At 46.2% G+C, this 20,202-nt stretch overlaps 1 protein-coding gene across 16 annotated transcripts in view; it reads right to left on the reverse strand.

The window, feature by feature from the left end:
• Nucleotides 1–17,225, reverse strand: part of LOC136124322 (transducin-like enhancer protein 1) — an 88,294-nt gene extending 71,069 nt beyond the window's left edge. For all 16 annotated transcript variants that reach the window (XM_065878937.1, XM_065878936.1, XM_065878942.1 and 13 more), the window contains exons 1-4: nt 17,202–17,225; nt 16,316–16,416; nt 14,809–14,872; nt 14,650–14,694 (exon numbers count right to left, since the gene is read on the reverse strand). In XM_065878937.1, the coding sequence (XP_065735009.1) occupies nt 14,650–14,694; nt 14,809–14,872; nt 16,316–16,416; nt 17,202–17,225 (234 nt within the window). The remainder of the gene's footprint in view (nt 1–14,649; nt 14,695–14,808; nt 14,873–16,315; nt 16,417–17,201) is intronic.
• Between the last annotated feature and the right edge of the window lie 2,977 nt (nt 17,226–20,202).

Consider the following 20,202-nt stretch of genomic DNA (forward strand, 5'->3'; position numbering starts at 1 on the left):
CTGGGAGGATCCCACATGCCGCAGAGCAGCTAGGCCCATGAACCACAACTACTGAGCCTGCACGTCTGGAGCCTGTGCTCCGCAACAAGAGAGGCCGCGATGGTGAGAGGCCCGCGCACCGCGATGAAGAGTGGCCCCCGCTTGCCACAACTAGAGAAAGCCCACGCACAGAAACGAAGACCCAACACAGCAAAAATAAATTAATTAATTAATAAACTCCTACCCCCAACATCTTCTTTAAAAAACACCTTAGGATCATAACTGAAATGAAATCTGGGAGGCTGGAGAAAATCTTCAAAGCATACCTTTTTGGAAAAGTTTTAAGTATTTACAAGATGGTAAGTACAAGGATACTAGACAACAGACTTCATGAATGCATTCAAAAGTCACAGAATATTAACTCAGCCAGCTATGCAGGTGGAGGCAAGGAGAAATATTTTAAATACAAATTAATTCTTTTTTTTTTTTTTCCTTTGGCCACCCCGTATGGCATGCTGGACCTTAGTTCCCTGACCAGGGATCCAACCTGCACCCCCGCATTGGAAGCATGGAGTCTTAACCCCTGGATCACCAGGGAAGTCCCCACAAATTAACTTTTAAAAAAACAAAATAAAGTGATCATCACAACACAATACAATCCACAGAGAAATCAAAGCAAGAGAAAAATAATCATCATTTCTCCAAGATAACAATTAAGCTACGTTCAGGGAAACAAAGTGTGCTCTATGAGGATAATTTACTCAGGGTTACTTGGATTGACCAGGAGTATATATAATTAAAAGTATATAAAGAAAAACCCCCTTATGACCAATCATATCAACTTGTAATTTTTAAAAAAATTTTTGTATTTTATTTATTTATTTTTGGCTGCATTGAGTCTTCGTTGCTGCGTGCAGGTTTTTCTCTAGTTGCGGCGAGCGGGGGCTACTCTTTGTTGTGGTGTGCAGGCTTCTCATTGCAGTGGCTTCTCTTGTTGTGGAGCACGGGTGCATGGGCTTCAGTAGTTGCGGCACGTGGGCTCAGCAGTTGTGGCTCACAGGCTTAGTTGCTCCGTGGCATGTGGGATCTTCCCAGACCAGGGATTGAACCCATGTCCTCTGCATTGGCAGACGGATTCTTAACCACTGCACCACAAGGGAAGTCCCTCAACTTGTAATTTTTAAATGATACAGTGTTACAACGTGTTGTCTAAGATTTACTGGGGAAGCATTAAACAAGAAGGGATAAAAGAACACTGGGTCAGGCTTTCCTGGTGGCACAGTGGTTAAAAGTCTGCCTGCCAATGCAGGGGATACAGGTTCAAGCCCTGGTCCAGGAAGATCCCACATGCCACGGAGCAACTGGGCCCGTGCGCCGCAACTACTGAGCCTGTGCTCTAGAGCCCGCGAGCCACAACTACTGAAGCCCGCGTGCCTAGAGCCCGTGCTCTGCAACAAGAGAAGCCACCGCAACGAGAACCCCGCGCACTGCAACGAAGAGCAACCCCTGCTCGCCGCAACTAGAGAAAGCCCGCGTGCAGCAACGAAGACCCAACGCAGCCAAAAATAAAAGAATTTATAAATAACTAAATTTAAAAAAAGAACATTGGGTCACGGAAGTGAGAACAATTTCTAAACCAGGGGCCACCAGAAGTTATCACTTCTATCATTCACCAGTTATTTTACAAGTGGACAAATCAATTTCTGTGCTTGTGTGTGTTTTTAGAAAGCATCCTAGATATTCTCCCATTAATTATGTGGGTTCAGGACATGTCAATTCTTGTTTCCCAGAGCACAAGAAACCAAATTTAACCCACGTATTGTGTTACACTGGTCTGCACTCGTGTGGTTCCCACAGGGCTGGGCTGGCTCAATAATGTCGACCTCCTTCTGGAAGAACAGAATAGACTTCCTGCCATTTGGACTGTGAAACACAGTAATCCACCAGGAATAAAGGTCAATGTTGCACTTTTGGTCATTACTGAATCATTTGAGATGATCTGCGGTGAGGATGAGAGGAAAATCGAAGGCTGTGAGAATGCTGCAAATGGCTTGACCTCAGACCAATTTCCATCTCCATCTGTCTAATAGACATGTGGATAAAAAGCCTCCCTCCTTCTGGGCTACTCGGCTGTTTTCAAATCCGCAGCACAAGCCAGGAACCAGTTAAACAATACATTAATAAGGGGAAATAACCTTCTAAGCCCCAGACTGACACTTACTCAGGTTTTAGGTCATCAGCTCAAGTTTGGAAAGTAATTTTCCAGTCTGCAAGCAGTACTGCAAAGCAGAAATTTTAACGAATACGGAGAATCATCTGCAGAGCTGGGGCATGTGCCAGAAATCTCCTTATTTGTACATGCAAATATATGCATGCTTACACCTCCACCCCCCCACCAAAAGACATCCACACGATTTCTATTACGTCTGCTAACACACACACAAAGGGCAACAGCAGTTCCAAAAACTGCGCTGCTGCAAAATAAGTCTTTTTTTCCAAGTGTCCAATTAATGCTGCTTAATCCTTATTAAGGCATTTCAATCCTTAAATACAAAATATTCCTGGGAACCCAGAGCCCAATTATCATTTAAGCCATGGAATAAATGTTAATATCCTAACTTTACACTAATACTCCCCTTTACCGGTTAGGCCAAGCTCCTTTTTTGAAGGTAATGGCTGCACCATATATAAGTTGAGGCCCCCACAGTATATCAATGTCAAACAACATCGTGTCAAGCTAAGATTCAATTCAGGTAAGTGCCACTGCCAAATTTTCTTGTTCCCAGACGGGCTTTAAGATTATTTTATTGCTTAAAATTTAATTTGTTCCAACTCGTGTCTCCATGACAACGTTGGCTAACCCTGCAAATCATTTGGGTAATTGGATATCTTATCTTTCTATTGCTCTCAAATCGAATGATTCTGCTAGAATTGTAACAGCCAATCAAATTTACAGTCCTCCTGAGTAATAGACTTGGAAAAGTAGCCACATTCATCTCCTCTTTACAGCCATATTAACCAGTATGCAACACACAGTAGAATCTGGTCTTCAAACTATACTCCAAAGTATAAGTGGTGTCAATACCAATATTCTCACTGTGCAAACTCTACTCAAAAGCCCCCTTTTATACTATTTTAATTTGAGAAGGAACAACTGGTACTCATTCCCTATAAACCTTGATCAATTTCAGTACTTGGAGGGAAACTGACAAGAATAATTCTGCATGCTAATCACAAAAAATAATAAAATAGAAACCACAGCATTTGGGGGTTATTTGCCCTTATGATAAAATCATGACCGAAACAATGGCTGCACAAGATGACAGTAGTACACCAACGCTGATTTGCCTGGGGCTCTTTTAGGCGGGTAAAGCTACATCTGATACACTGTAAGAAATGAGAATGAATACAGATTTAGCGACCAGTTCAAAAATCTCTGCACCCTTAGAGAAATCCACAGTTGAAATGTGACACCCCCTTATTATTTCATTTAATTCATGAGTATCACAGCATCCAGGGCAGTCAATTATGAAATACAGATTTCTTATAAGATTTCAAAGTCAGCAGTTCTGCTCTTGAGTTAGTGGTATGATTTTGGCCTTTTGGTCAGCTAAAAAGTACAGAAGTTGGACACATTTCAGTGGTCCAATTCCAATCTCCTCGGTAGCTGTGCAAAGAGATTTGCTCCGCGGGAGCTCAGGGCCCAGGCACTGTAAGAGAGCCAGCCGGGTTACAAAAGGAAAAGGCTCTGGAACCCAGGCCAACTGGCAGGCCGAAGGGGTTGTCAAGAACCTCGTGCTTCCCGTACAGACACTCAGAGGACTTCAGGACTCAATCTAAACACAAACAGATGCAACGTGGAGCTTCTCGGCACACCGATGTCAGCAGGCAGCCGAGCTTTTAAGCAAGTGTGAGAGCAGGTATTATTGTCGACTGTGTCCTCTTTTATCCCAAATACTTACAAAAAGTTGCTACTGCATCATGCTTGGCAATAAGAGTCAACAGCCTAAACTCCCAGTCTGTCTAATCCCAATGGCCCTGGCTTTTCTCCCTCCTGTGTTTTCCCTGCTTCCTCAAATATTAGCACATAAGCAGCAGCTGTGAATTGACAGTCCACAGAAATCTCAAGCCCACGTAGTACCTGGAGAATACTGCAACACAATTATCTACTCAAACTTCTGCACGCGCGTCACAAGTTTTCATAGCCAAAATAAAACTATACATATGTATACAACATCAAGGCGCACAATTTTTTTCTCCAACAAAGCAACAACTTGGTCATGTAATTCACACACGCACACACCCCTTTTTTTTTCAAGATGACAAAACTCTCTTCAAATTCGAAGTTGGATTTTCCACATTTCATTAAAAATAAAAAAAATCAGAAACGCACCTCCCATCCTTTATTTTGCCAAAACTCACTTCAGTAAAATGAACCAAATCCTCTTTGTTGTTCATCCATCCCCTTAAATGAAAAAACTCAACACAAGGCTATTCTCACTGGTAGTTGTATTAACTTAAGGCTGTTGCCTTCCAAGGGTACATTTTGCTGTTTGGCTTAAATAAGGCATCTTAATTCCTCTAGATTCTTTAGACAACAGAGATTGCCAATAGAAACCTAAAAAGAAGTCTCCTTTTGAGCTTAGAGATAAATGCTTCTGATCTGAGAATAAAAAAACTTTGTAATTGAGGAGAAATAATGAAAAGTGAACAGTTCAGATGCAGGAAGGAAGGAAACTGGGCTTGCAAAAACAAGATGGAATCATGGCCTAGAATTCCAAGGGCAGGGTACAGTTTTAAAGGGACAATAATAGATTTAGGTAACAGATTTTGAGAACAGCTGTCCTGAGAGTGCCCAAGTGCCAGACTCTCGCACACAGAAACTCACTCAATCCTGATAACTACCCTATCCAGTAGGTGCTATTGTCATCCCCTAACCGTCTAGCCCAGCGGTCCCCAACCTTTTTGGCAGCAGGGACTGCTACTGTGGAAGACAATTTTTCACAGGCTGGGGGGCGGGCGGGATGATTCAGGTGATAGTGCGAGCGACGGGGAGTGGCAGATGAAGCTTTGCTTCGCTTGCTCCCCCGCCGCTCACCTGCTGCTGTGCGGCCCGGATCCTAACAGACCTCGGACGGCTAATGGACCCCCGTTCTAGCCTGTTCTTTCTTTGTAAGGAGGAATAATTAGTATCCACGGGAGACTGGAAGGATCTACAGAGAGGTCCTACAGTACAGTTCCTAGGGCACAAGGAGCTCAATGGATGGAGCTATGACTACTTACTCTAATGTCCCAAATAAGCTTACTCTACAATAAACCCAAGAAGCTGACTTTTGAAAGCCAAACTGCTGAAATAGACAACTGTCTGAGAACCGAGCGGGCACCTGTAGCTGTAGGCTGCGCGGGCACTGGACACCCTTCCTCCATCCCGGTGGCCCATCCATTATTCTCTCCATACCAGACCAAGATGCAGATCAATGTTAAGACCCCCCCTTTCCTAAACTGAGAGCGACCTTTTTATTTTCACTCACTAATCCATAGAAGCCTTTCAAGTGGCACAAATAAAGGCGGCTGCATTTTGTTCTCTAAATCAATTTTCTCCCCAGCCATCAACTAGATGTTCCTGCACAGAGAAAGAACAGCCCTTCCCTTCTAATTCAAAAATCCATACTGCCATTGCCCTTGCAAACTGCTAAACAAGCAGTATCGGCAAGTCACTTGTGTTCTGTAATATATTTACTGCAAATCCCAATGGCTCGCCTCCTAATGCAGTTTTCTATTGTGTCTGTGCGTGTCAATACACTGGCCGGTCACCTTACTTGTAAGAGGCTCTGCCCGACTGTTTACTCAAGGCATCAAGAGGGCGCCAAGGACAGACAAAGGCTGCGCTCCTGGAGGCCCTAGCCTTGGAGAGCCTCCTCCACATGCTGGGGTCCTCAAAGAGGTTTTGTTTTCTGGTACTTCACACCCCTATACCACCCACGGCCTCTGAGGCCAACCTAAATTCTCCACCAGGACAGCTTCCATCCACACAAAGTTCAAAATCAGAGTCCTTTTGCACAATTACTTCCTGGTTTCCTACCTATAAACACTAAAGCTGTTCCCCCAGTGAATATGCTGATCACATCTTAAAGGGGCGTTATCAAAGGCCAAAAGGTACAAGGGCTTGGGAAGGGGAATCTGGCTTTTCTGTTTAAGTACAAACCTCTGCATTCAGGTGACAGCTGAAAAGCAAGCACCCTGACACCACATAATGGTGCATCATCTAATACAACCATGCCAAAAACAAAAAGGCAAGTTAACGAGGAAAATGTTATAATATGCTATAAACACCTGTTCAGATGGAATTCTTAAAGTGTACCTGGAGAAACTCCCACTTTCATGTGCATCAGTCTCAAATGGAGTTGGCTGCTAAAGAAAGGCTTGAATTATCTATTTATCTTTCGGGGTGAGGGGAGGGCAAACGCTATATGCAAGATACGTGACCGGCAGATATTACAAAAGCGTTACCTTATAGACTCCTGGTATCAAATAGGTGGGTATAATACAGGGTGTTCGCTGTACTCTCTCTCCTTTTCTGTATAGTTGGAATTCTTCATAACAGAAGTGTTTGGGGCGCGGGGAGGGACTCCGTAAAGACTTTTAAGTAAATAATCAGTGGGTATAATCATTATTATTAAGAAACCTGGTGACTAAGTCAAGTCTAATGCCTTGGAGAAGCTTGTAATGCAACTTATCCACAGCTCTATTAGTGGCTGTGGTCACCCTTAGGAGATGAGCAGTGGTTCCCAAGGCGGGGATGCACGCACACATTCAATTCACACGGAAACCCAGGCCTCAGAAACATGCTACTTTTGTTTTCTCTCTCTCTCTCTCTTTTTTTTTTTTACTACAAACCCAAATATATTACCATAATTAAACTCCCCATTAAGAAGCCTCAGTGGATATTTGACTATAAATCACTTTTCCAAAAGAAAAACAACTGAGCAAAAGTGCCTGGATGAGATTAGAACTGTAATCCGATAAAACATCTAGTGAAACCAAACATTTCATTCTTAATTTTAGCTTAAGGAGCCATACTGGTACTGTAGATCCAAGTCTTTAATCTGGATTCCAAGGACTTGCTGAAAGATCTTACGATGTCCACAAACAGCCAAAATTGTTGGGCAAAGCTATCTTGTGTATTAAAAGGTGTACTTTTTTTTTTTGCCAAGCAGCTTTCACCTGATTTTCATACGGGTTCAGGATCCAAAACAGTGACAACTACCACTCTACCTAAGGGGCACATTAAATGCTACTTAAATGCCTATTCGAACTCACTGGGAAGGGAAGATGCAAGTCTCAAATTCAAGCCTCAAGCAGACTGCAACACAGCTGGAATAACAGAAAAAGGCACATAAAAAAACAATACTACAAAAATCAGAGCAACAATAAGCCATGTGACAGCCTCCTGTCGGAGCAGCCATGGAAGACCTTGAAGTAAACAGGCAGTGTTGGTATTTGAACTAGACCTTGAAGGATACTGAAGGAGGCCATGTGAAGTTTGACAAAATAGCCTGGACTTTTAGGAAAACAGAAAAACACAAAACATATTTTAGGTATGAAGGAGGGACCCATCTGGCTGGATTAAAGGGCCTGGAGGGAAGAGTGACAGAGGTAACCAAGTAAGACTGGCAGAGACAATAACCAGAGGCAGATACACAAGGCTGTGAGTGATGGGCAAAGAGGCAATTACCGGAGTGGGAAGTCAAAATCAGAAAAAAACAGGCATACCTAGGAGGCCAAAAGACCCATGCCCCTAAAGGAATTCTGCATTCACCACCTTAAAGGTGTTCCCTTCCAGGGCCAGCGTTCCAAGGCTGTTTAAAATGTGGGCTAGTGGTCTTGACCGTGGAGTGGGGGTGTCCCAGGGGCCACTCTGGACAAGCCAATAGGGAGCACTGAGAATATAAGAACTTTGATTTTAACCCCTTCATTTAAAATTTCCATGTATTATACATGTATACAACATACCAGTACAGTAACATATTTACAGAACTTATAAATTATAAGTAAACAAGTCTGGGGATATGTTTTTAAACTTTTTACTGACAGGCTGCACAAAATACCGCAGACTAATAAGCTAGTTAGATCAGCAATGACACTAATATCAAACCCAGTGCAGTGAATTCCCTGGCTGTCCAGTGGTTAGGGCTCCACACTTTCACTGCTGAGGGCATGGGTTCAATCCCTGGCTGGGGAACTAAGATTCTGTAAGCCGTGCGGTGCAGCCAAAACAAAACAAAACAAACCAAAACAAAGAACCCAGTCTAGTACTACATGTATTTCAGCGGTTTAACAAACTGCATGAGTTGGACACCCAAGTTCAAATGTACCTACATTCTCAAAGACAACTGATTCTGCTTTATCAAGTGAATAATGATTATCTAATGAGTATCTATTGGAAATAGGTGCACTACCCTTCCGGCGTGCACAGCAATGTACACCTACCACACTTAGTAGCAGTTTTTCTCTATTCGGCAGATGAAAAAAATCGATTCAACGCACAGAATTCTTCTAGCTTATTTTTTCCTTATACCCAAAATAAGCTTCATACTACCCTTTTCTCGCGAACATATTTTGTGGTCAAAGATGACTAAGTAGCAAATACTACTACTAGAAAAACTAAAAAACTGTGTTTGTTATACTTAGTATGAAAACATGCTGGGGAAGGGGGGTAAACAATGTTCTCATGGTTATGACTGTATGTTGCTTCAAAGCAGACAGAATTAAAAACTTAGTAGTTACTAAAAATTGAAATGCAAAATAATGAAATACAGACTTGTGTGAAATCACAGGTTAAAACTTTTTGTCAACGTTTCTTGGAGTTTCACAAAAAGTGTTATGGTAACTGGGTGATCTATAAACTGAGCAGTTCTGTAATCATGGTGGTTTTTCAAACAATTTTAGATACCATTTTTTTCTTTAACCAAGTGAATGGTAACACATGAATCTCTTAACTTACGTTAAAATTTTGGTAATCTTTTTTCATTTTTCTGATCAAACCATGCCTCAGAAAAAAATTAGAAAATCTCTCCTACACCCGAAGGCCCACGCCTACACCCACACCCCCCCACAAACACAGACTCTGCTTCAAACATCAAGCCACGTTCATGGAACAATCCTATGGCACACTTCTCACTACAGAACTCACCAATCCCATTAGCAAACACTATGTTGAAGCTATAAATGCCTAATCTTGTCCAGTAAGCCAACTTCCCAAAACAGCTCTCTAAAGTTTAATTAAAAACCATTACACCAAATATTCCACATTAAAAGTACTAGTCCTGAAAATTTCAATTTTTAAAAACCTGAAGCAACAGTAAGCACCATGGATAGGAAGGGTGGCGGGGGACACGGGACATGACTGAGTCAATCAAACCTTAATGAGAGTCCCGTCAGTTTCTTAGTTTAATCCACTTCTAGAGACCACAGAAGTTTAATAATAGAAAAGCTGAAGACTTAGATCTAGCGAAACTCAAAATGGTTCCAGGAGCCAGTAACTGAATATATCTTTAGGGTAACTACCACACAACATGATTTATTTAAATATTTGCTAAAGGAACAGATTTTCCTTTCTGTGTTTCTTAATAAACACTATTTGGAGGAACATCTGAAGCCCCCTGGACAGACTCTCCTTAACTGACACACACAAGGTGCTGGGTTCCGAAGCCTGGCGGGGACTCACGCCTCTGGAGGAATGAGTCCCCTCTGGTGAGAGGAGCCCTACTTTAGGGCCTGCCTAGTCTAACCCTTTTTACAGACCGGGGGAAACCAGGGCCAGGCAACTTGTTAATGACTCACCCAGTCACTAATTGAAATCCCTAAATAAGTGACCTTAACCCACTCTATCTTACACCAAGGTAGATCCCAGAGATCAGCGGGACATTTGGGTCTCAGCCCAGCCCTCTGGAGATGGCAGAACAAAGGGGAGGGGAGGGAGGTTCTCTGACCCAACACATGCCTCCCTGGCCTCACCCAACCCTATCACATCCTGTCCTTACATAAAATGCTGACATTTTGTTCCTCATGGGTTTTTTGGCTTTAATTTTGAACTTTAAAAATACTGTTCACCTTGAGTGCTAAACTTTTTGACACCTCCTTTAAACTCTGTGCCAGAGGCAAAGGCCTCACTCACCTCACCCTAGGACAGGCCCTGGACAGAAATCTGCAACTAGTCCAGCTGTGGAAGGGGTCAGGAGGGCGCTGCTTAAGGAGTGAAGAATCCGCCCCGCTTGCCAATAAAAAACAAAGGCTAATCTTGCACCTCGGAATCTAGGTTCTAAACACAGGGAGCTTTATCTCTTAACTCCTACTTGTAAAGGACAGGCCTGGCTAATGAAATCAAGTGGGAGACCACTCCAACCTTGAAGACAGCTACCTTCTTTGTATTACAAGGTGGGGCTTAACTCTAAGTTCCTATACTCCAGCTGGTTAGTTCCATTCTGAGATACTGACTTTAAAAAAAAAAAAATCTCAAAATGAGAAACTGCAGACTGAAAACCCAATGGTTTAAAAACAGGAATAAAGGTAAAACGTACAAATAGTAAGAGCCACATCTAAGGAATTAACCCACAGGTGAATCCCTAACAGTTCCACCTTAACACTTTTAAAACACTACTAAAGAACAATTTCTTTCTAAAGAGAAACTTTAAAGCACACATCAAAACTGTGAAAGCAGTTTCACTCCAAAATTTATATGGTCTGAGACATTGTGCTTGCTGAACTATCACACAGAGTTTGGAAATGTTCAGCTCTCGCCTGGTTTTTTTTTTCTCTTTCTCCTCTCCTTCCCCACCCCACAATCAGGATTGCAGAATACTTTCCTTTCAGAGCTAGTCCTTTCATTTATTTTTAAATTCTTCCACCACCCTGGAGAGCCCTAAGCACTCACTGCCTGCCTTCAGAAGAACACAGGCACAGAGAGGCAAAGTAAATGATCAAACTCACTGCATCACTGGGGCTCAACCAGAGCCCCGATAACACGTTTCAAATTTTCTTTGGTTCTTCGACTCATTTTAACCTGCGGACAGTACTGCTCAGTTGGTTACAACTTCCTACCCACCCACAGCTGTGGTCCCCACAGACCAGTCAGTACTGCTGATTTTCCTAATTTTTAGAACATGAGGCTCACCCCAAGGTGTCTCACAAATGATGAAGTTGATCAAAACAGACAAACACTGAGAACAGGCACGCAGTGGGGTAGACTTGGGTCGCTAAGCACAGGCCCAAGGGTGATTCCACCACTGGCCTCATGCTCCAGTGGCAGTGGGGGAGGAGGGAGACAGGGAAGAAGCGCTGAATTGGGACCCAAGTGAGCCAAACTCAAGCTTAAATAGATGCTTGGCCCTGACAAGTCCCAGACTCTGAGCACGCACCCAAAGTTGCAGGCAGAGCAAAACACCTACCTAACACCTACCACCCAATCTACTTCACGGGATGAGGCAAATTGCTTTTGAAAACTAAGTGCTGTACAAATTCACGCCACCAATAACAACTTATGGCACGGCTTCATCAGTGTGCTGAAAAGGTATACAAGTGGGATAAATCAGGCTTATATAAGTACTTACAGCGCATCTTAGTCCCCAAAATATCAAAGGAGGTAATACCACTCCACGTGACAGAAAAAAAACTTTAAATATCACACTGCCAAACACACTAGGCACAGCCCTCAAACACAATTAGACTCACGTTAACCTGCTACTTTTTCATGTACCCTAACACTGGTGGTATCAGAATCGCTCCATCTTTCATGAAGAGCCTCCACCTCTCTGTATAGAGATATCTAGAGTTTACACGATCTACCTGAAAAGAGGACAGGCAGGAATCTATAAAAGGCTCAAAGGAAAAATATTTTTGTCTTCATGCTACGATTAAAGATTTAAATATCCATGACCATCCTGATTTCATTGACTTTTCGGTAACCAGCCACAAATAGAAGCAGAGAAAGTGAGGGGAAGGCTTATCAGGAAGTGTTGACACAACATAAACACAGACTGCGGGCACCAAACCAAGTAAGGAAACCACAATTATACCATTCTTGATTTGGACGCACTTCCACTTTAAAACTTCCACACGGAAAAATCGGTGGTGAGATTTGACACTGAAACCTCTCAAACTCACTCCTCCAACAAAGCCGCTGAAAGGTGGGGAGGAGAGCGGTCATCACACTGGAGACAAATCTTAACAACATTAAAGCTCTCTCCGCGGAAAGTTTCCCCATCACTGCATTTTTTTTCAGTAACAAAGATGTTGTCAGAAATGACAATTTTTTCTGTCCCCTGATGATGCCTTGCTAGCATTTGGTTATAAGCCATAAAGCAGGACTAATTTCAGCCTGTCAGGAGTCTCGCTAATGCCCAGTTTCCCCCTAGAGAGAATTCCTGTCAAATCTAATGAGAGCTCCAAAGGCCCTCTCTACAATATAATGAGCACTTAGGCCATGCTGGTGATCAGGCGGCAAAAAGCATCAATTTGAGCCTGGCTACACCCTGGGGGCCAGACGTCACCAGTTTTAATAAGAATTATGATTACTAGCTGCACCAAATGCCTCCTCAGAACTTATTATTAATGTGTGACATTCAGAAGCATGTTTTTCAAATGTAAGGCCACTTTAAACTGAATTACAGCACTGTTCTGCATACCACTCTCGTTAAGGGTCTGTCAGCATTTACAAGATAAACTAAATTTCAGGGGGCTTAATATCCTACTATGAAGAACACAGCGTCTCTCAGCTTTTCACATCTTTCAAATTACTAAGCATATTATTAATGCACACTGGCTCATGGACAGACGATACATACCCACAAATGCCCGATGGAATACAGAAACTCATTAGAAAACTATTTTCACACCATGGGGTTCCCGACCCTCCTCGCCCCTTCTTCCTTCTTCCTACGCGATAAAGAAGAGGTCACTCCACCAAGCAACCTACAGGAACCCAGAAGAATTTCACACCTCCTGTAGCTCCCCCAATAAATCCAGCACCGGCACACATCCCACAGAGGTGGCATTCCCTTGTATGGAGTCGGTGAGGTTATTAAATCCTTTGAGTTCATGAGTTTAAGAGAAAGCTCAATCTCCCCTTACCCTTCCAGAATATTTGTTGGGGGAAAAAAATGCGCCTTTACGGTAACTTAAAAAAAAAAGTGGCAGGTTAGAACTCCTTGACCAAGTCTATTTGTGTAATTAATTTAAATCACCATATATCTCCTAGCTTAATTACTATCAACAAGTTACAATTGCCTCAATCAGGCACTAGCCATTTAAGCACACAGAAACAAAGGCACAAACCCAACATAAACTAGGCTACCAACTTTGCAAATCAGAATAAAATCAGCACTTTTAAAGGCCCAATTACATTGTTAATGAAAGGCCCTGAACTTAACTATCTCCTTCCAAACACATAACTGAGAACAGATCTAAGGTACATGACGATAAATTAACATTATGAAATCTATGATGAATTAAAAATCAAAGAGCGCAGAGTTACAAAAGCAGAATTCAACTCTGAAACACACTTGCTTAATGAAAGTCTTTGAATATAAGGAAGATCTGAAGGCTGAACTAATCAATTTCTCCACCGTGCCCCCGCCGGTCAGCCATGCTCTTTAATTTAATGAAACAAGGGTTTGAGATGAAATAGCACATATACATCAAGTAAGAATTGTATTGTTGCACTTTGAAATGTGTCCAACTGTGCAACTTCATCTGATGATAATTTTTTAAGAGGCAATCGATTTCTAAAAGACTTATTGTACCAGAGTCTTGATGAAAAAGTGAATGTCAGCATATCTCCAAAATACTTACACCCTGCCATTAATGCTTTCTTTGGCAGACAATGACTACTCAATCGAGGGTCCTTTGGGCTGAGCAATCATTTAGCTTTTCTTCTCTTATGAGATCCTTAGTGCCTTGTTCCAGCTCAATACTCTTTTTATACACCATTATAGTAGCCATAAGTGTGAATTTTATGGGAACTTGCAAACTCATAGTCATAGCTCGAGCTTTCCAGTCACTAATCTTTTCATGCTTTTAAAACCACTAGGACTGAAGCAACGCCCAACATATGCTGTGGTCATAAAAGGATGCTTTTTTCACCTCCAAACCTGCATCAACTGAGACATTTTTCAAAAAGATGTTTGCTAATAAGCCACTGATCCTGAGTGTTGCTTTATGCAGCCCCAAAGCATAGGGAGAACTCCATAGTCAGTCATATACCTGTTTAACCTGAATAAGGACACTCCCAAATACCCTTCTTTCCCACAGAGATTCGCACTTCTTTCCAAATCAGCATAAAAACATTAGCTATTATGAACTTCAGAACTCTACAGGATACACAGATCTTTCAAGAGGAAAATAAATGTATCCAGGCAGAAAAGTCAAGTCAGAGCCTCAATTCCTACCTGCCTATAAACAGGCTCATTTACACTTCCAAAGTACCTCTCACCTAGTAACTTAAACATTCTATAATGTCAAGCTCCTGCTGCAGAATACTGCCACCAATTTTGCAGGAAGGGAAACCAAGGCTGAAAAATGGCATACAAACCCCCCCCACTCCTGAGGACAAAGCCAGTATAATAAAGTCATGACTTACTTTGCATTTCAATTTGAGATTTTGCTAAAGCTTACCTGTTTATGCATTTCTATGTTTAATCCATATGACATTTCATAATACTGTAAAAAAGAAAAAAGAACCAAGCATTTCATTAACTCACATTTTGTAATGCCGAGAACCCATATTTGTTAATATTATGTGAAAAGGAAAAAAGCCTAATCTTTGATACCTACCATCACATAGTGCCTCTGCATTTCTGTCTTTTCACTTGCCAGTTTCTCACATTCCAATTTAAGGCTACGAAAACAAAACAGGCAACTTAATGTAAACATTATGTCACTTGTTTTAACATCTGCCTCACATATTTGCACTTCAAGTAAAAACACAGACCAATTTGGAGAAACCATAAACTATCTAGGTAAACACTCAAAAGCTTTGTCCTTGCGTTTAATAGGGAAAAAAGGAATAAGGTGAACAGTACAAGGTATCCCCTCTGCAACTATTCTTTTTCTTCTTGGTGCAGACCTGGTCTCATGCCAAGAACGAAAAAAATCTGTCAAGACCTCTGATCTACTCAGAAGACTGATTTCTCCTCATGGTCATCTGTTCACTCGTACTTGCTTCCCTGCATCAGAGTTTGCGTCCGTGGACTTCACCAAAACCTGGCCTTTGCACAACCTTCAGTCTCAGGCATAGGCCATCTCTGCCAACTCAAATAGTCTCTAGGTTTGAAAGCTGTACCTGTAAAGTTACTTCTACAATTGTTGGTCCTTTTAAAAACATTGTTTTTTAATTCCCTGCCAAAACATGTTACATAGCTTCTGCAATTAGGTAGGTTGAAGTCTTCCCTGTTTGGTAAACATAGTGTAGGCAGGTATGCTTCAAGCTCTAGAGATTATTATCTTCAAGTAGACAAAAGGCCAATAATCATAAAGCCTCTGCAAAATAAGAAAATTCACACCCAAGCATCTGTGTTTTTCAAGTGTGACAAAAAATAAAAACTGTCATTACACAGTTATTTCTTCGCTCTAATCAGCTAAAACTTAATAGAAACAGGAGAAGAAACTAACATTTCTAGAAAGTCCACTATGGACAAGGTGCTTTACAAATAGTTTACATTTATAAATTTTCTGAAGCAGCTCTCATTACATGAAGACGCTAAAGCTGAGACGGCTATAAATGTGACTCCAAGCCCTGTCCTACCCAAACCAATCCAGAATGAAGCCAAAGCAGGTGGGCTTCTCCCTACACATATCCACCCCACCCCCCCCACCACCGCTAATGATGGGCACAACTGAAAGCATCTACCCTCCATAATGGACTTTGCCTCAAAGAACTCAATTGCAGTATGGCCAACAGTGATTTCAACACCCGCCTTGCCTCCCTGAACCTGTACTCCCGAACTGGGGCATCGACTGAACCAAGGTTTCAGCTCAGCCTGTTGCAAAATAAATAAATGAAGTGCAAATATTGACAGTTCTCATGCAACTCCTAAATACACGAAAAAAGGCTCCCTGGAACACAAGCAAACGGGCAAAAGGGAAACAATGGGAGGAGGTGGAGACAAGAGAAGAGGCGGCCCGGGAAGAGCCGGGAAAGGGGGCAACGTGAATGACAGGTCTTAACTGCGACTCCACACGCCACCGCCTGGACGCAAGTACTAAGTACAGCCGCCGCCGCCGCCACCTGGGGCACGGAGCTGCCGGGGCAACCGCTCACCGGGCGCGGCCGGACACGCACCTGTGATACTGCGCCTGCAGGAACTGAAATTCCTCTTTAATCCGGTCCAGGGACTCCGGGATAGTGAACTTGAAGGGCTGGCCTGCAGCCTGGTGCGGCGTCTAGGGACGACCAGCGAGGGGGACCGAGGGACGGATATGAGGGCGGTTGGATAGAGAAGTCAGAGAACGAAAGAGTGGGTGGGACATAAACAAAAAATAAAGTTAGAAGTGGCGGAAAACAGAGCCCCAAACTCGAGTTTGCACTTCACTTTGGGGAGAGGGAAGGTGGACCCTCCCAGATCCGAAGCTTCTAAAGAGGCTTGGAGCCTCTTCCAGCCTCCAGGGCGGGTCGCGCGGTAAGCGCGCCCGGGTCACCTGGCTGAAGGGACAGGGGCTCCCCGGCGGCGAACGGGGAGGACCTGGCCAGACTGTCATCGACACCGCCGCCCTCTGCCTCACCGGGGCGATAATGACCCCGGGCACCAGAGGCGAAAACCCCCTTACGCTCCTCGTTTCCAGTGTCGCCGGGGCCACCTCCAGGCGCGCCGGAACGGGGGCCGCATTGACATGTAAATAGGCGAGACGAAAAACAAAGGGGGGGCGCACTACCCGCCTCGGGGAAGGGAGAGGATGTGGCCGCAGGAGAAACCCCAGTCTCCCCGAGCGCCCCGCCCGCCCAGTCTAGACGTCAAGTAGGAGGGAGCCCAGAGCAAAGGGGGGAAATTGAGAGTTTCAGTCCACTCCCCACCACAGGAGGGGAGGGTCCGGGACCTCCCAAGCCTTGCACCCCTGGAGGCCAGGGTCTCCGCCAAAATGCAGCAGCCACCCACCTCCTCACCCAAAGCAATAGCACCCACCCACCCCCACTACCCTGCTCCCTATTCAGCCACCCAACCGCGCCTCACCGGGTGCCGGCTCTGCGGGAACATCGCTCTGGCGGCGGCCGCGGCTCTGTTCCCGGGCAACTCAATTCTCCGCTCAATTTCCAACTTTAATCTCGCCGAGGAAAATTAAGCCGGGAAGCCAGGCAAAAGCGGGTAGCGCGCTGGCCACGCACGCAGGCGCGCTCGGCGGGGCGCACAGGCCGCTCCTGATCCCGCCGGTGCGGGCTCCCGCGCTCAGGGCCACATCACGGGGCAACCCGGGCCCGGCTGCACCAAAAACCTGCGGGGCGCCGCCAGCACTCGGGAAGAGGGCGCAAGGGCTACGCTCCAATCCGCGGGCCTCGGCCGCCCGTGCTGGGAGGTGGGGGCGCGGTGACTCCCGGCGCGCTCCCCTCGGCGATCCGCGTTCGCCGCAGCCGTCCCGGGCAAACAAATCCAGGCGGGCTGCTCTCCTTCGCTATTCTCCGGGTCCGCCTCTTTTCCGGGTTTTCCCCGCGGCGCCGGCCGCCGGCGAGGTGCAGGTGGCGCGGCGCTCCGGGCTAACCCCACACAAACAAACGTGACGGCGTACAGGGCTGACCGCCGCGGGTCCGGGCAGCGCCCACAACCAGGCACCCGCGGGCTCCCTGGAGGCAGCGGGGTGCGCGGTCCCGGCCGCAGCAGAGGCTCCGCGCCCGGCGCTCCGCAGCCTTAATCCGAGCCGAGGAGCGCGGGATGACGATGAGGCGGAGAAAGTGAGGAGGGCGCGCCGGGAGGCGGCTTGGCACGCCCAGTGCGGCCGGCTCTCGATATTCTCCGCAGTTGCACAAACCCTCCTAACCCTCCTGGGCTACTCCGCGGAGGGCAGTCCCGCAGCCTCTCGCTGCTCCTCGAGCCCTGGGCGCATCCGGGCGCCACGGCCCGCGCGCACTCGTCCTGCACGGCCGGCGCGACCGCTCCGGACCTTTCCTCCGAGCCTCTCTGTCGACCCCCTTTCTTTCTTTCTCTTCGTCCGCCTCTCCGCAAAGGGCGCTCCAGCCCACTGCAAAGTTCCCTCACGACCCGAAGAACGACATCCAAGAGATGGCGGGGAAAAGTCCAAGAGTGCTCTCCACTGCTCGGCCTCCCTCCCCGGCGGGCAAACTCCGCAGGCGAGTCCGGAGTATTCGCGGCGGGGGTTAAGTCGCCGAGGGCCACCGGAGGTCCGGGTTGGTGGCGCGGGTCCCGCCCGGCCGTGCGTAGGTGGGGGTGGCGCAGTCGGCTGCCTCGGGGACGCGGGGCACAGGGTACCCACCGCCGCCGCCGCCGCCGCCGCCGCCGCCGCCGCCGCTCCTGCAGCCGCCGCTCTCGCCGCCGCCGCCGCCGCCCGCGCCTCTCGCGCCGGTTACATTAACACGCGGTTTCACACTCCGGAGCTAACCAGCGCCGGCCCCGCCCAGCCCCGCGCGGGCGGGGGGCGCGAGCGCTGAGCCGGCGGGGTACGTGGGCCCGCTCTGGTGGAGGGGGGAGCGGGAAGGCCCGCGTCAGCCAATCGCGTGCGCCGTGCCCAACGTGGGGTGCTGACGCAACGCCTCCTCAGAGCCTATGGCAGAGCGGCACCGAACGGACTGTCTCCCCCTCCCCCCCTCCTCTCCCACCCCGCTCGCTTCCATCTCCGCCATCTCCCCTGTCTCCCCTCCCATCCACCCCCACCCCTCCTCCGCCAGCCGCGTCCTCCCGGGCTCGGTGAGGAACTGTTCCTGGAGGAGCCGCGGGACGCCGAAACCAGCCAATGGGAAGCAGCGAGACGCGGAGATTGGCACTGTAGATGGGAAGGTCGGTGAGAAGGAGAGCGGCGGGGCTGGGCTGTCAATCAAAGTAACGTGGGACAGCCGAGGGAGCGCGAGGGAGCGCGCGGGAGCGCGCGAGCGGGAGGGATCCAAGAGTGTGCAGCCGCGAAACCTGGGGGCTCGAGTGTGCAAAAATCCTGCCACTTGTTCACTTTCCCTTTAACGAAAATCCTCAGATCTCAGTGAAAGTAACTCAGAGACTAACCGCGTAGTTTCTAATGAGGGAGAGTGGGTGCTTTTTGCTGGTTCGAGCCAAACGCGTCTTTCGAAGCTGGCCCCTTGTTTGATAATCCTCTTGAAAGTGAGGTCACATTCAAAAATTTCTCTGAGGATTGTTTTTCCTTGAGCTGCCTTTTCGCGGACTCACGAGGAGTGGACTGTGCACTTTGTGGAAAATGCATAATGGGCAACTCATTGGCTGGCGTACGTACACCAGCGGCTTAAGACTAGGCTTCTGATGCCCACGCCCCCTTTTGCACCCAAGGTGGTAGGAATTGGTTTTTATTGGAGTATTTCAAACCACTTTGCAAAAAGATTGGCCTGACTTGGTTTGGCGGGAAGGATACCCGCGGTGCTGCCAGGGTAAGGCACACGCGTCCCAGTCACAGATGCGTTGTTTTGCCCGCGGCGCGAAATCTCGGGTCCTTCTCTTGATAGTCCTGAGTTCGTTGTGTTGGGAAGTAGAGGGCTGCTGAGAGTTTTAGGGGCCTCTCAGCGACATGACCACGAGTCTGTTTCCAATTACTAGAAACAAAGGGAGACAATGGGATAAACAGCACTGAAACCTGAAAAACCTGTCCTGCCCACCCCATCCCCATAGTTCGGGTGGTACCCCCCTCCCCGGCAGAAATGTGTAAGGAGCTGAATGGGAAGCCTTGGGTAAAGGACGTGGAAAAAATTCTTATGAGGTGGAACTTGACTTTAAAAGGATTTTGAGATTTTAGATAAACAAGGCATACTGCGTCAATCTCCAGTTTTTGTCTGTTTTTCTAAGTACATCCCACAGAAAACCTTCAATATTGCCGCATTTATACTTGAGTTTAAAGAGCAGTTCAGTTGAGCTATTTCCACATGATTGGTACGTGAATAATGCTGTTTTAGCCAAATGGTGGTGAATTCTTCCATGAGAAAGACACATCTTTGACAAGCATTCATCTTATGTTGGAACATACTAAGTTTTTGGTGTTAATGGCCTCCGTGTTACCATTATTTTA

Source organism: Phocoena phocoena, chromosome 6, assembly GCF_963924675.1.
Source record: "Phocoena phocoena chromosome 6, mPhoPho1.1, whole genome shotgun sequence".
NCBI classification, from domain to species: domain Eukaryota; kingdom Metazoa; phylum Chordata; class Mammalia; order Artiodactyla; family Phocoenidae; genus Phocoena; species Phocoena phocoena.